Source organism: Ceratotherium simum, chromosome 2, assembly GCF_057802395.1.
Source record: "Ceratotherium simum simum isolate JZ-2026a chromosome 2, ASM5780239v1, whole genome shotgun sequence".
Classification (NCBI taxonomy): domain Eukaryota; kingdom Metazoa; phylum Chordata; class Mammalia; order Perissodactyla; family Rhinocerotidae; genus Ceratotherium; species Ceratotherium simum.
Window position 1 is genome coordinate 21,124,115 of NC_141901.1, and position 14,196 is coordinate 21,138,310.

General features: G+C 33.3%; 1 protein-coding gene across 3 annotated transcripts in view; it reads right to left on the reverse strand.

The window, feature by feature from the left end:
- Positions 1 to 14,196, reverse strand: part of TPR (translocated promoter region, nuclear basket protein) — a 64,071-nt gene that overhangs the window by 35,805 nt on the left and 14,070 nt on the right. For all 3 annotated transcript variants that reach the window (XM_087439034.1, XM_014783346.2, XM_087439027.1), the window contains exons 14-28: positions 13,081 to 13,188; positions 11,901 to 12,127; positions 11,066 to 11,229; positions 10,475 to 10,608; positions 10,240 to 10,388; positions 9,034 to 9,196; positions 7,985 to 8,119; positions 7,313 to 7,453; positions 6,218 to 6,383; positions 4,229 to 4,395; positions 3,102 to 3,254; positions 2,548 to 2,664; positions 1,198 to 1,401; positions 901 to 1,085; positions 298 to 445 (exon numbers count right to left, since the gene is read on the reverse strand). In XM_087439034.1, the coding sequence (XP_087295160.1) occupies positions 298 to 445; positions 901 to 1,085; positions 1,198 to 1,401; positions 2,548 to 2,664; positions 3,102 to 3,254; positions 4,229 to 4,395; positions 6,218 to 6,383; positions 7,313 to 7,453; positions 7,985 to 8,119; positions 9,034 to 9,196; positions 10,240 to 10,388; positions 10,475 to 10,608; positions 11,066 to 11,229; positions 11,901 to 12,127; positions 13,081 to 13,188 (2,361 nt within the window). The remainder of the gene's footprint in view (positions 1 to 297; positions 446 to 900; positions 1,086 to 1,197; positions 1,402 to 2,547; positions 2,665 to 3,101; positions 3,255 to 4,228; positions 4,396 to 6,217; positions 6,384 to 7,312; positions 7,454 to 7,984; positions 8,120 to 9,033; positions 9,197 to 10,239; positions 10,389 to 10,474; positions 10,609 to 11,065; positions 11,230 to 11,900; positions 12,128 to 13,080; positions 13,189 to 14,196) is intronic.

Here is a 14,196-nt window from a genome sequence, read left to right on the forward strand (position 1 = left end):
ATGCTTCATGTGCACTCACTCACTTAGTCCTCATTATTATTATCCCAATATTACAGATGAGGAAATTTAAGAGCAGGGAAGTTAAACAACATACCCAAGGCATACATCTAATGGTATGAAGCTAAAATTTGAAACCAGGTAGCCTGGTTACCACTAGTCTCTTACCACTACACTGTATCAGTGTTTAATACTGTTTAATGAATTTAGGAAGAATGCTTATTTCAAATTAAATTTTATGTTATTAAAACTGAAATGAGCTCTTCTAGTAACTGCTTTCTTAAAGCTGAGGATACATACCTGGACTTTCTCTCTTTCCACATTTAGACTATCCTGCAGTTCCTGAAGCTCTCTTTCTAAAAGTTCAACCCTTTGTCGGTAACGCAGACTTTCAACTTGAGCCACCTCAAACCTAGTTTCAGCAATTTCTTTTTCTCGTCGTATAAATCTACACGAATATACAAGATTTTATTTGAATAAAAAATGCCAACAACGTAACATTTCAAAACTTGGATAATTTTTAAGATGACAAAATCATTCACTTTAGTAACTATTTTTACATAATGTTTTCATTAGTAAATAATAATGGGAGATACATTTTCTTACTATAGACAGTGGCTTTAGAAACGTATATCTTTAAAATGATCTGAAAGGCATTAGTTTTTCAAAGAACCCACTCAAGTTCTTACTATCAGATTTAACTCATTTATTTAAATTGGCATATGTCCAAATGTCAAAAGTGACCGCTAATTGGGTGGTAGCGGGTTTTTTGGCCAATAAGAGATGAAGTCAGCTTTACATCTAAATAGCATATAACCTATACTTCTCTAATTTATTTATAGTTTCATTTCATAGTTGTTGTTATACCAAAGAAATAAAGCATTAAGAATATATCGGAATTACCTGAGAATTTCTAAAATTTGTTCTTGAGATTTCCCTTCTTCACTGAGAGAGACATTCAATGGACCTTGTACACGTTCCTTCATAGAGGCAACGACCTTGTCACTTAATTTTTCAATCTGATCGTGAAGTAATCTGTTTTGTTTCTCTAGATCTTCACAGCGAGACACACTCTTGGAAACTTCATCCTGTAAGCCAAGAGTCTATCATAATAGCAGATTTTCCAATGTACATTAAAAAAAAACCCCAAACCAAACCTTTGAATTCTCCAGAACATTCTATCATAATGTACAATAATACCTTTAACATTCTCTCTCTTTCCTCCCAAGATGCTTTAAACTCCAACAGTTGTGATTCTGCTTTCTGGGTGGTTTCTTCCAAATGCTGACGGACTGATGCCATTTTGGAAACCTGTTCCTTGGCAGCTTGTAGAGCTTCAACATCAGCAGCATGTAGCATCAATTCTCTCTCATACTTATTCTGAGCTTCCACAGCTATTTTAGCCTGTAAGAAATTATTTCCCCATTGACACAAAAGATTAAAAACCCATAAAGCTAGCTAGTATTTTCTGAAAAGAAAAGATGCACACTGCATTATTTAAAATAATAAAAGTGAAGACAATCTAAATGCACCAAAATAGGAGAATAATTAAAAGTTACGCTATATCTGTTACATGAAATATTAAAGAACTGTTCAAAATGAAACTTATGAAGACTATGTAGCAACTTAGGACAATAAAGGCTAAACATAACTCAGTTACGTAAAATACATGCATACACACACACAAAGTGAACAAAGGGAAATGAAAATAATTTATTTGAATATTGAATTATGCGTATAGTCTTTGATTTTAATTTCCAATGATGTGCTGTTTGGCAATAAGGCAAAAAAATTCATTTTTGTCCAATTTACCTTTGAAGCATTTTTCTCTGTATTCTATTTTAAAAGTAACTTTGATACATATACATGTTATGTATATGTAAGCAATGAAGAATACTAATCAAAATGAATGGCTACTAATATACTACCCAACTTAAAAATGAGAACATTACCAGTATCCTTACATGTATTCCTTTCCCATTCTACTTCAATAATCCCCATTCTCCTGAATTGTGTTTTATCATTGTTGTTCATTAAAAATTTTAAAAAGCTTTATCACATGTGTGTGTGTACATGTGTGTATATATACTTAAAACAAATGTGGTTTTGTATTTTTAAAGCTTTATAAGAAGTGGCATATAGAAATCTATGTAAGCTTAGTAATGCATTAAAAATGTTTTCAAGAGGGCCTTGTTTTGCTGAAGGTCTCTCTGACTATCTTGTCTATAATACAGTTTTACAACCAAAACTAGTGAAGGACTGCAATAGCAAAAGAATGTTTGCAAATGACAGCAAGTACACATTTAACCTCCTACTTCTATTTTTATATTTTTTCCCATTTGCCAAGATTGCTTTGTTAATGGATATTGCACTATCTACTTTTAGCCTTCATCTATACTTTTCAACTGATCTTAGTTCCACAAGAGCGGAAATAACTTTGCATTTCTGTAAGGTTCACCAATCCCCCAAAATGCATTAATATACTCCAAGAACTGTTCCCTAGGATCAAAGCTCACGTCTCAATAACCGGCTTTAAGAACAACTACTTACTTGTTCCTGACAGTCACGTCTGGCTTGCTGTTCATTACTCAAAGCTGTGCTTGCTCTCTGAAGAGCTTCTTGTACTTCACTCTGAACACTATTAAGTGTTTTCTTTAACTCAGATAACTAAATCAGAAGAACAAGATTAAAACCAGAGTTAATTGCAAACTTACTTTAAAAATACTGAAGATAGTTTTATAATGAAGATAGATTTTTAAAAATCCATTTAGGCCAAAGAGTAATACTAAATTTAAAAGTTATAACCTGATTTAATCTACTGTACAAATTTTGCACATCTATATTTACTCCTTACTAATATTTGCAAAAGTCAATTCTCAGGCAGAGGGTTCTAAAGTAGCACTGATACCTACTACCATAAAGTAGCCTAAAATATCAAAAGGAAACATGTACAGATGTACACAGCAAAGTAAAACAAAACTAAAACTATTGGGTATGTGTTCAATCATTATCTGTTGAGATGAACTGAATGGTAACTAATGAGCTAAAGAATTCAAATCCTTATGCAAAGAAAAAAACATTGATATGATAATAACCTAACTTACCTGTTGTTCCATGCTCTCTATGGCTTTTCTCTTATCATCCTGAAGTTCCTGTTTTTCCTTCTCTACTTCCATTAACTTTTTTTCCAACTGTGTCTGAAACTCAGCTGACTCTTTTAAACGAACTTCAATATTCTTATGTACTTCTTCTGTCACCTTCACCATCACCCAAACGGGATAAAAAAAATTATACACATTCAAAATTATACAGTTATCCTCTCTAAATCTAAATTTGAAAAGTACTAAAATTAGTGTTTGCCTTGTATTTAAAAAAATACATCAAATGCTGATTAAAGAGTTCAAAAACACGCTTTAAAACTACAAGCATAATTTACCTCTCAATTTGGCTACTGGCCATTTTTCTCTTTTGAAGTGAAATTTCCAATTCTCATTTCTCCCTCAATCCTCATATCCACTTGCCAAATCTGTCCATTCTACCATTGAGAGGTCCCCCCTCCACATATTTTGATTTCTATGATGCCAACCACAAAAGGATCTTTTAAACCTGTGGCCCTAGTGTTATATCCCCCAAAAAGAATTTTGTATCCTCCAATCTACTACATTAATCTTTTTAATTAAAACAATTCTGGTTATGACATGCTGGGAAACAAAACATCAATGGTTCTTAATAATCTTACAGAATATAATTTGACGTTCAAAACCTTTCACATTTCGTTCTCCACTACATTTATAATCATATTCCTCACTATTTCACTTCACGAATTCAGGACACTAGTCAAAGTGTTATCATCTGAAGTCTTTGTATCTTGACTGAGGGCTCCCACTACACGGAATAACTTTCTATCTTTGACTATCCAAATGATACTTTCTTTCAAGACTGTGCACAATTGCCATCTCTTGTGAAGTCATGCATACTCAGGAGACAACCTCACCTACCTTCCACTCATATCAACATTTGGTCTGCACCTTTCCTATAGCAATTATACCCTCTCTTGTTTTATAAATTTTGTGGGTTTTTTTAATCTGGTTTAGACTCAAGCACTTTTTAGAGGTAAGCACCATGTCAGTCCAACTCATACTTACCACATAGCAGTGCCTTATATGTAGCAGGCTGCTAATTAAAAAAAAGTTAATAAATGCATTCAAATTGAACTCAAAATCGTATATACCTGTTTTTCCTTATTGAGGGATTCTTCTAAACTAGTAACCATTGCTCGATACTGTTCCACATTACTGGTACTTGTTTTGAGTCTCTCCTTCAAATCATTCACCTGCTCTTCTGTCTGCCTTAGCTGACTGAGAAGATCATCCACATCGTCTTTGTTGTTAGGCTGACCTAAAAGATTTAACAGCTTTCTTAAAATTAACATTTGAAATGATATTAGAGATGATTATCATCATAGAGTTTGTGAAATTAGGATTAAGGCTCAAATGTAAAAGTACTTAACTACCTAGAAATTATATTTCAACCCATGCTGAATGCCAAAATAAAGACAGGTATTTTGTCAGTATGTTATTTCTTAAAAAAAAAAATTAAAATATTTGAAATCTACTGTTGCAAATACCAAAAATAAGGATATTTAAAAGAAAAGAATATAAAATATTTCCACTAAACTGAGGTAGCTCCTTGAAATTATCAGATTCTTTATTTATTATTTAAACATTGTTTACTCTAAAACAGTAAATCTTAGCTCATTTAGCCCAATTTTCACTCTAAAATCCACAGAAAAGGAAGAAACTGCAGACTGAAAAGAATGTTTTCTTATCATATATCAATAAGAAATGACTATGAGATAATTATATATCTACTATATAGATATCAGATATATATATCTATATATACACACATATATAAACATACATATATACACTTATTACATTATGTTTTTTTTCCTCCTCTATTAAGAAATAAAAACGGGGCTGGCCCAGTGGTGTAGTGAAGTTCGTGTGCTCCACTTTGGTGGCCTGGGGTTCACAGGTCAGACCCCAGGCATGGACCTACGCATCGCTCATCAAGGCATGCTGTGGTAGGTGTCCCATGTGTATAAAATAGAGGAAGATGGGCACAGATGTTAGCTCAGGGCCAATCTTCCTCAGCAAAAAGAGGGAGATTGGCAACAGATGTTAGCTCAGGGCTAATCTTCCTCACACACGCAAAAAAAAGAAGAAATAAAACCACGCAGAAAGATTATCTGGACACAAGGCTTTGCATTTGAAATGGTGTACTCACAAAGAGAAGCAAAATCTAATTAAAAAAATCTTTTACCTGAGACTATTAACAAGAGATTTTCACAAACTGAGGTATATGGGGTAACTATTCGGGTTCAAAACTGATTCAGCTTGAACTAAAGAAGCCTGAATCACGGCCTATCGAACATACATTGTACATCTCCTTTAATCATTAAAGAGTGCACTCTCTTAACATAAGAATTCATACTTCTCCTCCTACACTCTATTGGTGGTACTGGTAATGCCCATATTAATCCCTCTCTGACATCAGGGTCCTGTGGACCTGCTAACTTGCAACTGAATACCTCTTTGAAACTTCGGTGAATATATATCCTGGGCATGTTTACTGTATGTTCTTTGTTCTAAAAAGGTATAAGACTGCTCTGACAACCATGCTTCTCCGGAATGTTGTCTTCCTTTTTGGAAAAGGCCTTTCAGGATTATAATCCTCACCTTGGCTCAAGTAAAACTCACCTCTCATCTATAGAATGGTTATTGGTTATTTTGTGTTGACACTATCACTGAGCAAAAATTAGGAATACTGCTCTAAAAGAGAACAAATCAATTATTTCTCTAAGTGAGCCTTATTATTACAGATTTAACAAGTAACCACATCTTAAAAGGAGAGTTAAAAATGCAAATATTAACCCTCCTCAAAAGAAGCATTTTTAAAGTATCAATAAATGGTTTTAACAATTAGAAAACTAACAGCATACCTTGCTCAGGTGCCATGCAGAACTATTTTGAATCTTCCAAGTATGCAAGTTTATTAATTTAAGCCTAAAACTGAGCTTTACTCAGTTTTAGGCTGAAAAGTAAAAGCGTTTTTTTTTTCTTTTGCTAGTATCCACAAAGAATAGGTTATTTATTTACAGGATATGTTAAAAACCTAAAGAAGTACTTTATTATCAGTCTACTTATTTATTTACCTTTACCAGATCTCTGTGAGGACTGAGAAGCAAGCTGTACTTCCATGTTACTGAGGTGCTGTTTCAAAGTAGCAATTTCCTTTTGAGCATTTTTTAACAGTTCTTTTGTGTTAAGATGAAGATTTGTCTCAGTGTCCAGCTGTCTCTTTGTATCTAAAAGTTGAACCTATAAGAAAAAATACATTAACCCTACAAACACTATCTTTCAGGTTCTTAAGTGGCTAGAGATCCAAGTTATTTTTCTACAGAACTTTAAAATTCTGGCCAAGATAGAGGAACAGAAACCAGATTTACCTTCCCATCTGAAACAATGAAGAAAACCCAAACAAAACACATGAAACAACTGTGATACCTCAGACAGGAAACAAAGAGGCGAGCCCTACCATTTCCCTAGTTTATAGACTTACGAGTGTCCAGGCTACATACAGGGGAAGGGAAATGAGACAGAGCCCAGCAGACTCCCTGAATTGAGAAAACACAGAACTGAGAGTACAGCAAGACTAAATTAGCTTGAATTCATTAGGCAGACTATCACAGAGAAGAGAGCTGCACAGATAAGAGTACCCTGGAGATTTGCATGCAGGTGAAATTACTCCAGAAAGGGTAAAGAATTATCTGAAGACACTGGAGTGAAAAGTGTCTGGCGCTCACCAAGAGTCAGGAATAATGCCTGTTTCAACAGCCAGACTGAAAAAACTCATAATTCATTGGACACTGGGACTAGTACTCAAGAAAGGTCTTGCCTCAGCAGTGGGAAATAATTAATTCTAGACTGAGCACTGCTTTGGGCCCGCCTAATAAATCATAAAAAGCAACACTCAAGAGAATCAAACTATTTCCAATTAAATTTACTGCATCCCAGAATGAAGCTCAAGATTTATAGGAATACAAAAATATCCAGTACCCAACAGGATAAAACTCAGTGTATGGCACCCAACCAAAAATTACTATGCACACAAAGAGGCAAGAAAACCTTGAGTTTGTAAGAAGTTTCTTCAAAACCATGGTTCAACATGAGATAGCATTGTGTCCATAAGCCAGCCTAACTGTTGAACATAAATAATGTACAGAAATTCAGAACATTGATAAACTCACATCTAGATTTCTAGTAAGCGTATGCCTTTGTTCCACCTCATTTTCCAACTTCTTCTTTAGATGAGATATCTCATTTTCCAGTTTTTCTATCTGGTTACTAAGCCTTTGTTTGGTTTCTGTTTCAGATCGCTCTAGTATTCCCTAAGGTAAAGAAAAGATTTTTGGTTATGCTTAAGAAAAAAAGTCAAAAAAGCAACACAAAGAAAATTAAAGGCTACAGGGGATTTCAAGATTATAAGTCATTTCTACATGAAAAAGTTAAGATCAAGAACATTTACCAAGAAAGCATTTTGACGTTTTTCACATTAAGACAACTATTTAATAGAGAGGAAAAAAAACCACATTACAATAGTCATTCAGATTTCCTGAAGTTTTAAAAGAAAAAATAAAAACCAAAATTTAATCTTGTAAATAATTAAACTGCACAGGATTCTGTAAATATGGACCTGAGGATCAAAACTGCCAATTGCATGGTTTCAATCAGTTCTCTTTCAATGTTTTATTTAGAATACTGACATGTCTTAATAAACCTCAAAATTCAATGATCATCATAATGCGTGACAAAAGTGACAGATAAATTTTCTAATTAGGAAAACTGAAAGGATACGATGTTAAAACCATTTAAATTTAACTTTAAAAAATTTTTTCTACACATGCTTTTTTATTTGGTACCTGAATCGTCCGCAGATTAGTTAGCAGCAAGTTTTGCCCTCTTTGTTCAGCTAACAAAGACTCTCTTTGCTGAGAAAGACGGACTTCTGATAATTTAAGCAGTTCCTTTTCTTTTTTCAAATTTTCTGCTCTTACCTTGAGGCAAATACAAGAAAAAGTGTTGGAAAACAATAGTCAAATGTAATAATACAATTATAAAAGTAAAATGATCCTTGATTACTACATATTTCTTAATGCTAATTAGAGACTATATCTCTTCATTATATAAGGAAATATAACTCTTAGTTTCATGTGTTGAAATATGAAGCAAAAACTACTGGGAACACCAATAGATCAAAGGAAAAAACCTTGAAATTATCACAAATACTTATGATTTCTTTGCTCTAACAAATTAGACTTTAAATCAAGCAACAAAAAAATCTAAAATGTCAGAGTAAAAGAAATAAAACTGCAAAATTATGCTAGCCATACCTGCATACTATTAAATTATGTAAGTTTTAGAAGCCACGCGTGGTTTCTAAGTATCTGTTTGAGAGTGCTGACTGATCTATTTTAACTTTTTTTTCCCCTAAAGAGTACACTCTAAGTCTCAGGGGATCTGGCAGGGTGTTTTGAAAATCAATATCCTCAAAGTATTCATACTTACATGACGAGTCATAAACTATCAATTAATAAAACTTATTCCACCTATTTGAAAAAGGGTTGCTGTTCATTCCCCACAAAGGAGTGGGAGCAAGATGAGAATGAAATATAGCTAACAGAATTAGAAAACCTAGGTTTAAGTCCCAACCAACCCATCTCTCGTGACCGCCCCAAATTAAGCAAATTACTTAGCTTCTGAGTCTGTTTCTCAACAAGTAAAATGGGGGACAACTACACCTAGCTCACAAGTAATGATCAAAAAGTTGTGAGATAAAACTTAATAAAAAAGTACAACTATAACCACTCAAATATCTAAGTCCTACCAATCAGTAAAATCAAAGTAATAACCAAAAATAACTGTCAAATGCAATTTATAATGCAAGTCAGATGAGGGAAATTGATCTCACTTCTGCAACAGCTAGCTTTTCATTTGCTCCTTTCAAATCTTGTGTCATCGTATTGATGATCTGCTCCTGCTTTTGAGTCGTTGCAGTGAGTTTCTGATTTCTCTCATGTAGGGATGTTATTTCTCGACGATACCCTTCAACATTATCTTGTAGCATTTCATAACTTACATGAAAGAAAAATAATTCTATAAGCAACCGAAATACTATATCCTAGCCTAGTTCCTTGAAGAATTTCACAACAGCTTAATTATTAATTACATGATGAGCAATATGAAAAAAGTGGCTTATGATAATTTAAAACCTTCATTCTTTTCTCTAAACTCCAAATTTAGCAGTTAAATTCAAATTCTAAATAAGCTCAGTATTTCATGCTGAATTAACTTTTTCATCTTATTCATTTACAAGAATTTTAATCATATTCAAAATAATGCCAATCCAATGTTGATACACCAGACACCCTACCACAATGTAGTATAGAAGATAACATAATTATGCATGGTTAGTGATGGATTTTTGTCAATCCTTTCTTCCTCTATAATTCTTCATCTTATTTTCTTATGTGCTTGAAAGCTTAGAAAATAGCTGGCTATAGCCGAGTTATCAATATAGGAAACAAAGGTGCTTTTATTTGGGGTATCAAACTGTTGGAATGTATAGAAATAACTGCTGCCATATCCTTACAAAAACATAGCTTTATCATGTAGGCTACGTAGAAATAAATTTTGTCCTAACTTGATAAACTAACAAGTATTCAATGGATTTAATAACTATGGAATAAAATTAACTATTATTCCTTTGTAAGTGACCAAGGAAGTGAATTTTCTCAAAATTAACTATCTAGTGCCTGCTTCTCTTTGTCCTAGAATAGAAAAAGCTGAATGAAATTTGCTCACATTCCTCTCATCCTCTGGTGCATTTATAAAATAATTAAGTTCTACAGACACAGTAGGTCCTTCAACCTCAGGAAAGAAAACAACATTCCTCACGTGAACTTCAACTTATTAAATAACTACCTGGACCCTTTCTTTAGCAATGCCCAGGAGAATCATTAACCAATATTGAAAAACAAATCCCTATAGCTTCTCATCCGGGATTACGGTCCACAAAAAAGTAACACTATAGCAAATTAACCTTTGAATTTCATTCATTTGAATACTGAAGTATGACATTTAGAATTTATTAATTTTTGAACAAAAGAAAATTTACCGTTTAGAAGCAAAATCTAGCTGGGTAGAAATTTTAGTGTTTTGTGATCGCAAATCTGTAACTTGCTCCTGAAGTTTTTCAAGTTGCTCATTTTGTATTTTTTCATTATCAGCCTTTTCTTTTTTGTAGTTCTCAAAAATTTCCTGCAACTAAATATTGGAGAAATTATTAGACGACACTCTTGTGTTCTGGACAAACCTAACCCAAGATAAAGGTGTCAAGGTGTGATCTTTACCTGTTTAAGGGCAGCTTTGGCTTCTATAGCCTCTGCTGACTCAACTACAGGTACTGGAGCAGGAGTGGAAACAGTCTGTGATGTACTTGAACGTTTTGGAGTTGACACAAGAGAAATATCATCTAAGCTTGAAGCTTCAGAAACATAAAAAGAATGATACAACATTTGTTTGCAAATACATCATTACCAAAACCAACAAGCTAGACTTATTTAAATGAAATCATAAGATTGTAGAAATTATGAAATAATTAATCTACTAAACAACCTACTAAGATTATTTTTGGCTGCTGATTAGAGATATCTGCAGATTAAATGTTAGAACATAACCAAAATAAATATCGTTAATTCACTGATTCTAAGATGCACACTTTTCAACAATGGTCAGCATTTCTTCCCTTTTAATAATACCTAAAATAATGGTGTTTTAGAACTGATAATATGTTATGATCAATCATATATGGTAGTCAAATTTGAAGTTACCATCATTAGAGTGGATACTGCTTATGTTGCAAAATCCATTCCCTAATATACATTTCAGAAATATTTCTCAAAAATACTTGAAAACTTTTAAGATAACACATAAAAACCTACCTTGTAAAGGAATGGAAACTCCTGTTGTTTGTGACAACAAAATACGGTACATATCACGCTGACGAACTATGGAATCAACAAGCTGCATTTGATGTTGTCGTGACTCACGGAGTTGTTCCAATTCAGTGAGAGCGCTCTCAAGTTTGAGCTGAAGCTCAGTGATTCTGCAGGAAAAGAAATCAGTCTATTTCACAGGACTGAGAATGAAAGGCAGTTATAATTTCTACTGTACATTGACTAAGCATTTTACTGTCTATCATTAAGCATAATATTTTCATTTCTCTTATCCTTTCTTCCTTTTGTTGCTGATATTTTAAGAATCACTTCTAAAACCCCCACCATACAGGACTTAGGTACTCACCAATGACATCTGAAAACCTGTTTGCAAAAATTAAACCAATTCCACTTAGTCCAAACTCCAGTCCTCCTGCTTTCACAGCCATTCCTCCTCCTCTAGCACCAAATACACTTTTAAAAAAAATTCTTTACTCTGCTTGAGTAATTCCTACATAGCTTCTCCATGATGCCTGGTCTATTCCCTAAAATCTAGGCTAGGTCCTCCACCTCTATGCTCCCACAGATAGTAAGCTTTTCTCTATCATAGAACTAATCACACTGAACTAAAATTATCTACTTATTGATTTATCTTATTATCTATCTTATTATCATTCTCATCCACAAACTGAGGACTCTGAGAGTAGAATTTTTTGGGGGGTAGTGTTGCTCAATTTTTTTCTCCTAAATCACTACATTCCCAGTATCCAGCACTGTTAGAGGCACAGAAAAAGTTTTCAATAAATGTTTGCTGAATAAACCGAGGTAGTCAATTGCTTACTTAGATGAAGTTGTTTCTTGTTCTTCTCTTTCTCTGGTTTCCCCAAGTTCCCTAAGAGCCACTAAGAGACGTTGATTTTGTTGTTGAAGCTCTTCAATATTTCTGTAAGATACTAGATGCTGGGATATTACTTCAGATGAACTACTTATGTCAGCAGAGCTTACTTCCTCGTCACGAATTACATGGTTACCCCTTGCTTCTTCAAGTTCCATCAAAAGCACCCTAATCTAAAAACAAAGTTTTAATGTTATCAAAATAGTACTGGCTTTGAGTCTGGAAATGTCTACAAGAAAATGAAAATTTTCAAATGAAAATACTCCTTTATGAACACCATCAACTTATATTAACTTATCTTAAAAAACAAAACATCAAGCATATCATTTTAGATATTAAAACGTAAACAAATTTTAATGGAAAAAAATTACTTTTAATTTCTATAAAAGTGTGTAATGACGGCTGTTATTTTTTTAAAAGCAGTGAAATTATATTCCAGAAACATGGCTCCATTTTTGTAAAACAATGACCAAATAACACACCCAGAAATACACAGCTAATGTGTGTGCATGTGTATGCTTGCACTTGCAAGCCTATGTATGCATTATGTGGTGGAGAGCATGGGAAATGGATTTTAATTCCATTAATGTGAAATTTTTATGTGTGTGTTGTATGCATGTATATACCCACACACAAAATTACAGTAAAATATATGAACAAAATAGAACTACATTTCCTGACTCATTCAGTTAAAAAAAAAGTGGTAGAGTAATGCATAAGCATGATTTTATTTCAGTAAAAACAAAGAATGCTTACGTATGTTGATACACACTCAGGTGTGTTTGCACATAGAAGAGAGATGTGAAAGAACATACTCCAGTCTGTCAACACTGGTTACACTGTGGGACTTGGGCAGGGGGCAGAAAACCCATTTATCTTCGAATTATTTCATTTATTACAACCAACACCTACAATCTGAAAATTTATCAAACACTTAAAGAAAAAAGAAAAAAAGAGAGGGGCTATGAAAAAACAATGACTAGGGTAAAATTCTGCAAGAGCGGTATTCTGAACTGAATGAGAATTTCATATGTGGTAGTTCTATCTTAGATACCTGCAAACAGATTCAAACATTACTGGGCAGTCAGTTTAGAAAGAAATAGGAAAAGAAACAAAAAATTATAACCTGTTGTGAAAGATCTTTTATTTGTATTTCCATTCTTTGATTCTCTCTTTCAAGCACAGATGAATGTTTGTTGGCTTTATCAGTGTCCTCCTGCAAACGCTGAATCTCCTTTAAAATGTAAATTCAAGTGAAAATTCTACACTTCCTTCTAAGATCCAAACACATGAAGTAGCTATACAAATAACACAAATATACAGTGCTCAAATACCATAGCAGTTAACTTATAAACTAAAAACATGCTAGTATAATACAGTAGCCTCTAATGAGAAATTATAAATATGAGCACACGTATTTCTTAATATCTCAAATATTGCTCATCAATATAATGCTCATCACTGTGTGAAAACGATGAGGAATTTGCCACTTCCCCCCAAATTAACTATCAATTTTAATCTTACAGCCACACCAAATTCATAGTGTACCATTAAATGATAGAACTACATACCCTCAAAAGCTTCGTTACTAAGACAAAAACAAAGGAATACATTACAGTGATAACCATTATTATACTGGTTATCTGGTAATAAAGGTCAAAAGTAAAAAATGGTGGGTAAGATGCATAAATGACTTGATTTTATTAAAAAAAAACAATCAGGAATTAATTCTAAAGAAGCAGCAGCCAATGTCACAAGGCTGTTAAAAAAAAAAAAGAAATTATAGCATATGCAGTGCTTTTGCAAAGTTTTGCATCACAACACCATTAGGTATTAGGGGCACAGTTTTAAGGAGCCTGATATAAGCACAAAAAATTTTGACATCTTATGCTTTATCTCAAATTCATACAAATTTTGCTTCTTATTGTGTTGTTTCTACATAATAATGTTTTAAATAGAATTCAAGTGAAAGATGGCTCATATTTATCCTGGTGTTTCAAGTACCTGTGAGCACACTGCCCTAAAGGTATGCATAAGTCAATTTCAGTAGGAACAACTCTGTGAAAAAATGAAGTAGGCAAATACTTATGAAAAACAGCAATGATATACATCTACTGAGTTCAAAATGGGATTAATTAAGATGCCAAGGAAGGAAGTAATTTGGTTATAAAACCCTAAGAATCGAACAAATGAGCATCACAGAATCTAGACTGGAGGATACATGATGTATGTTACTGACAGA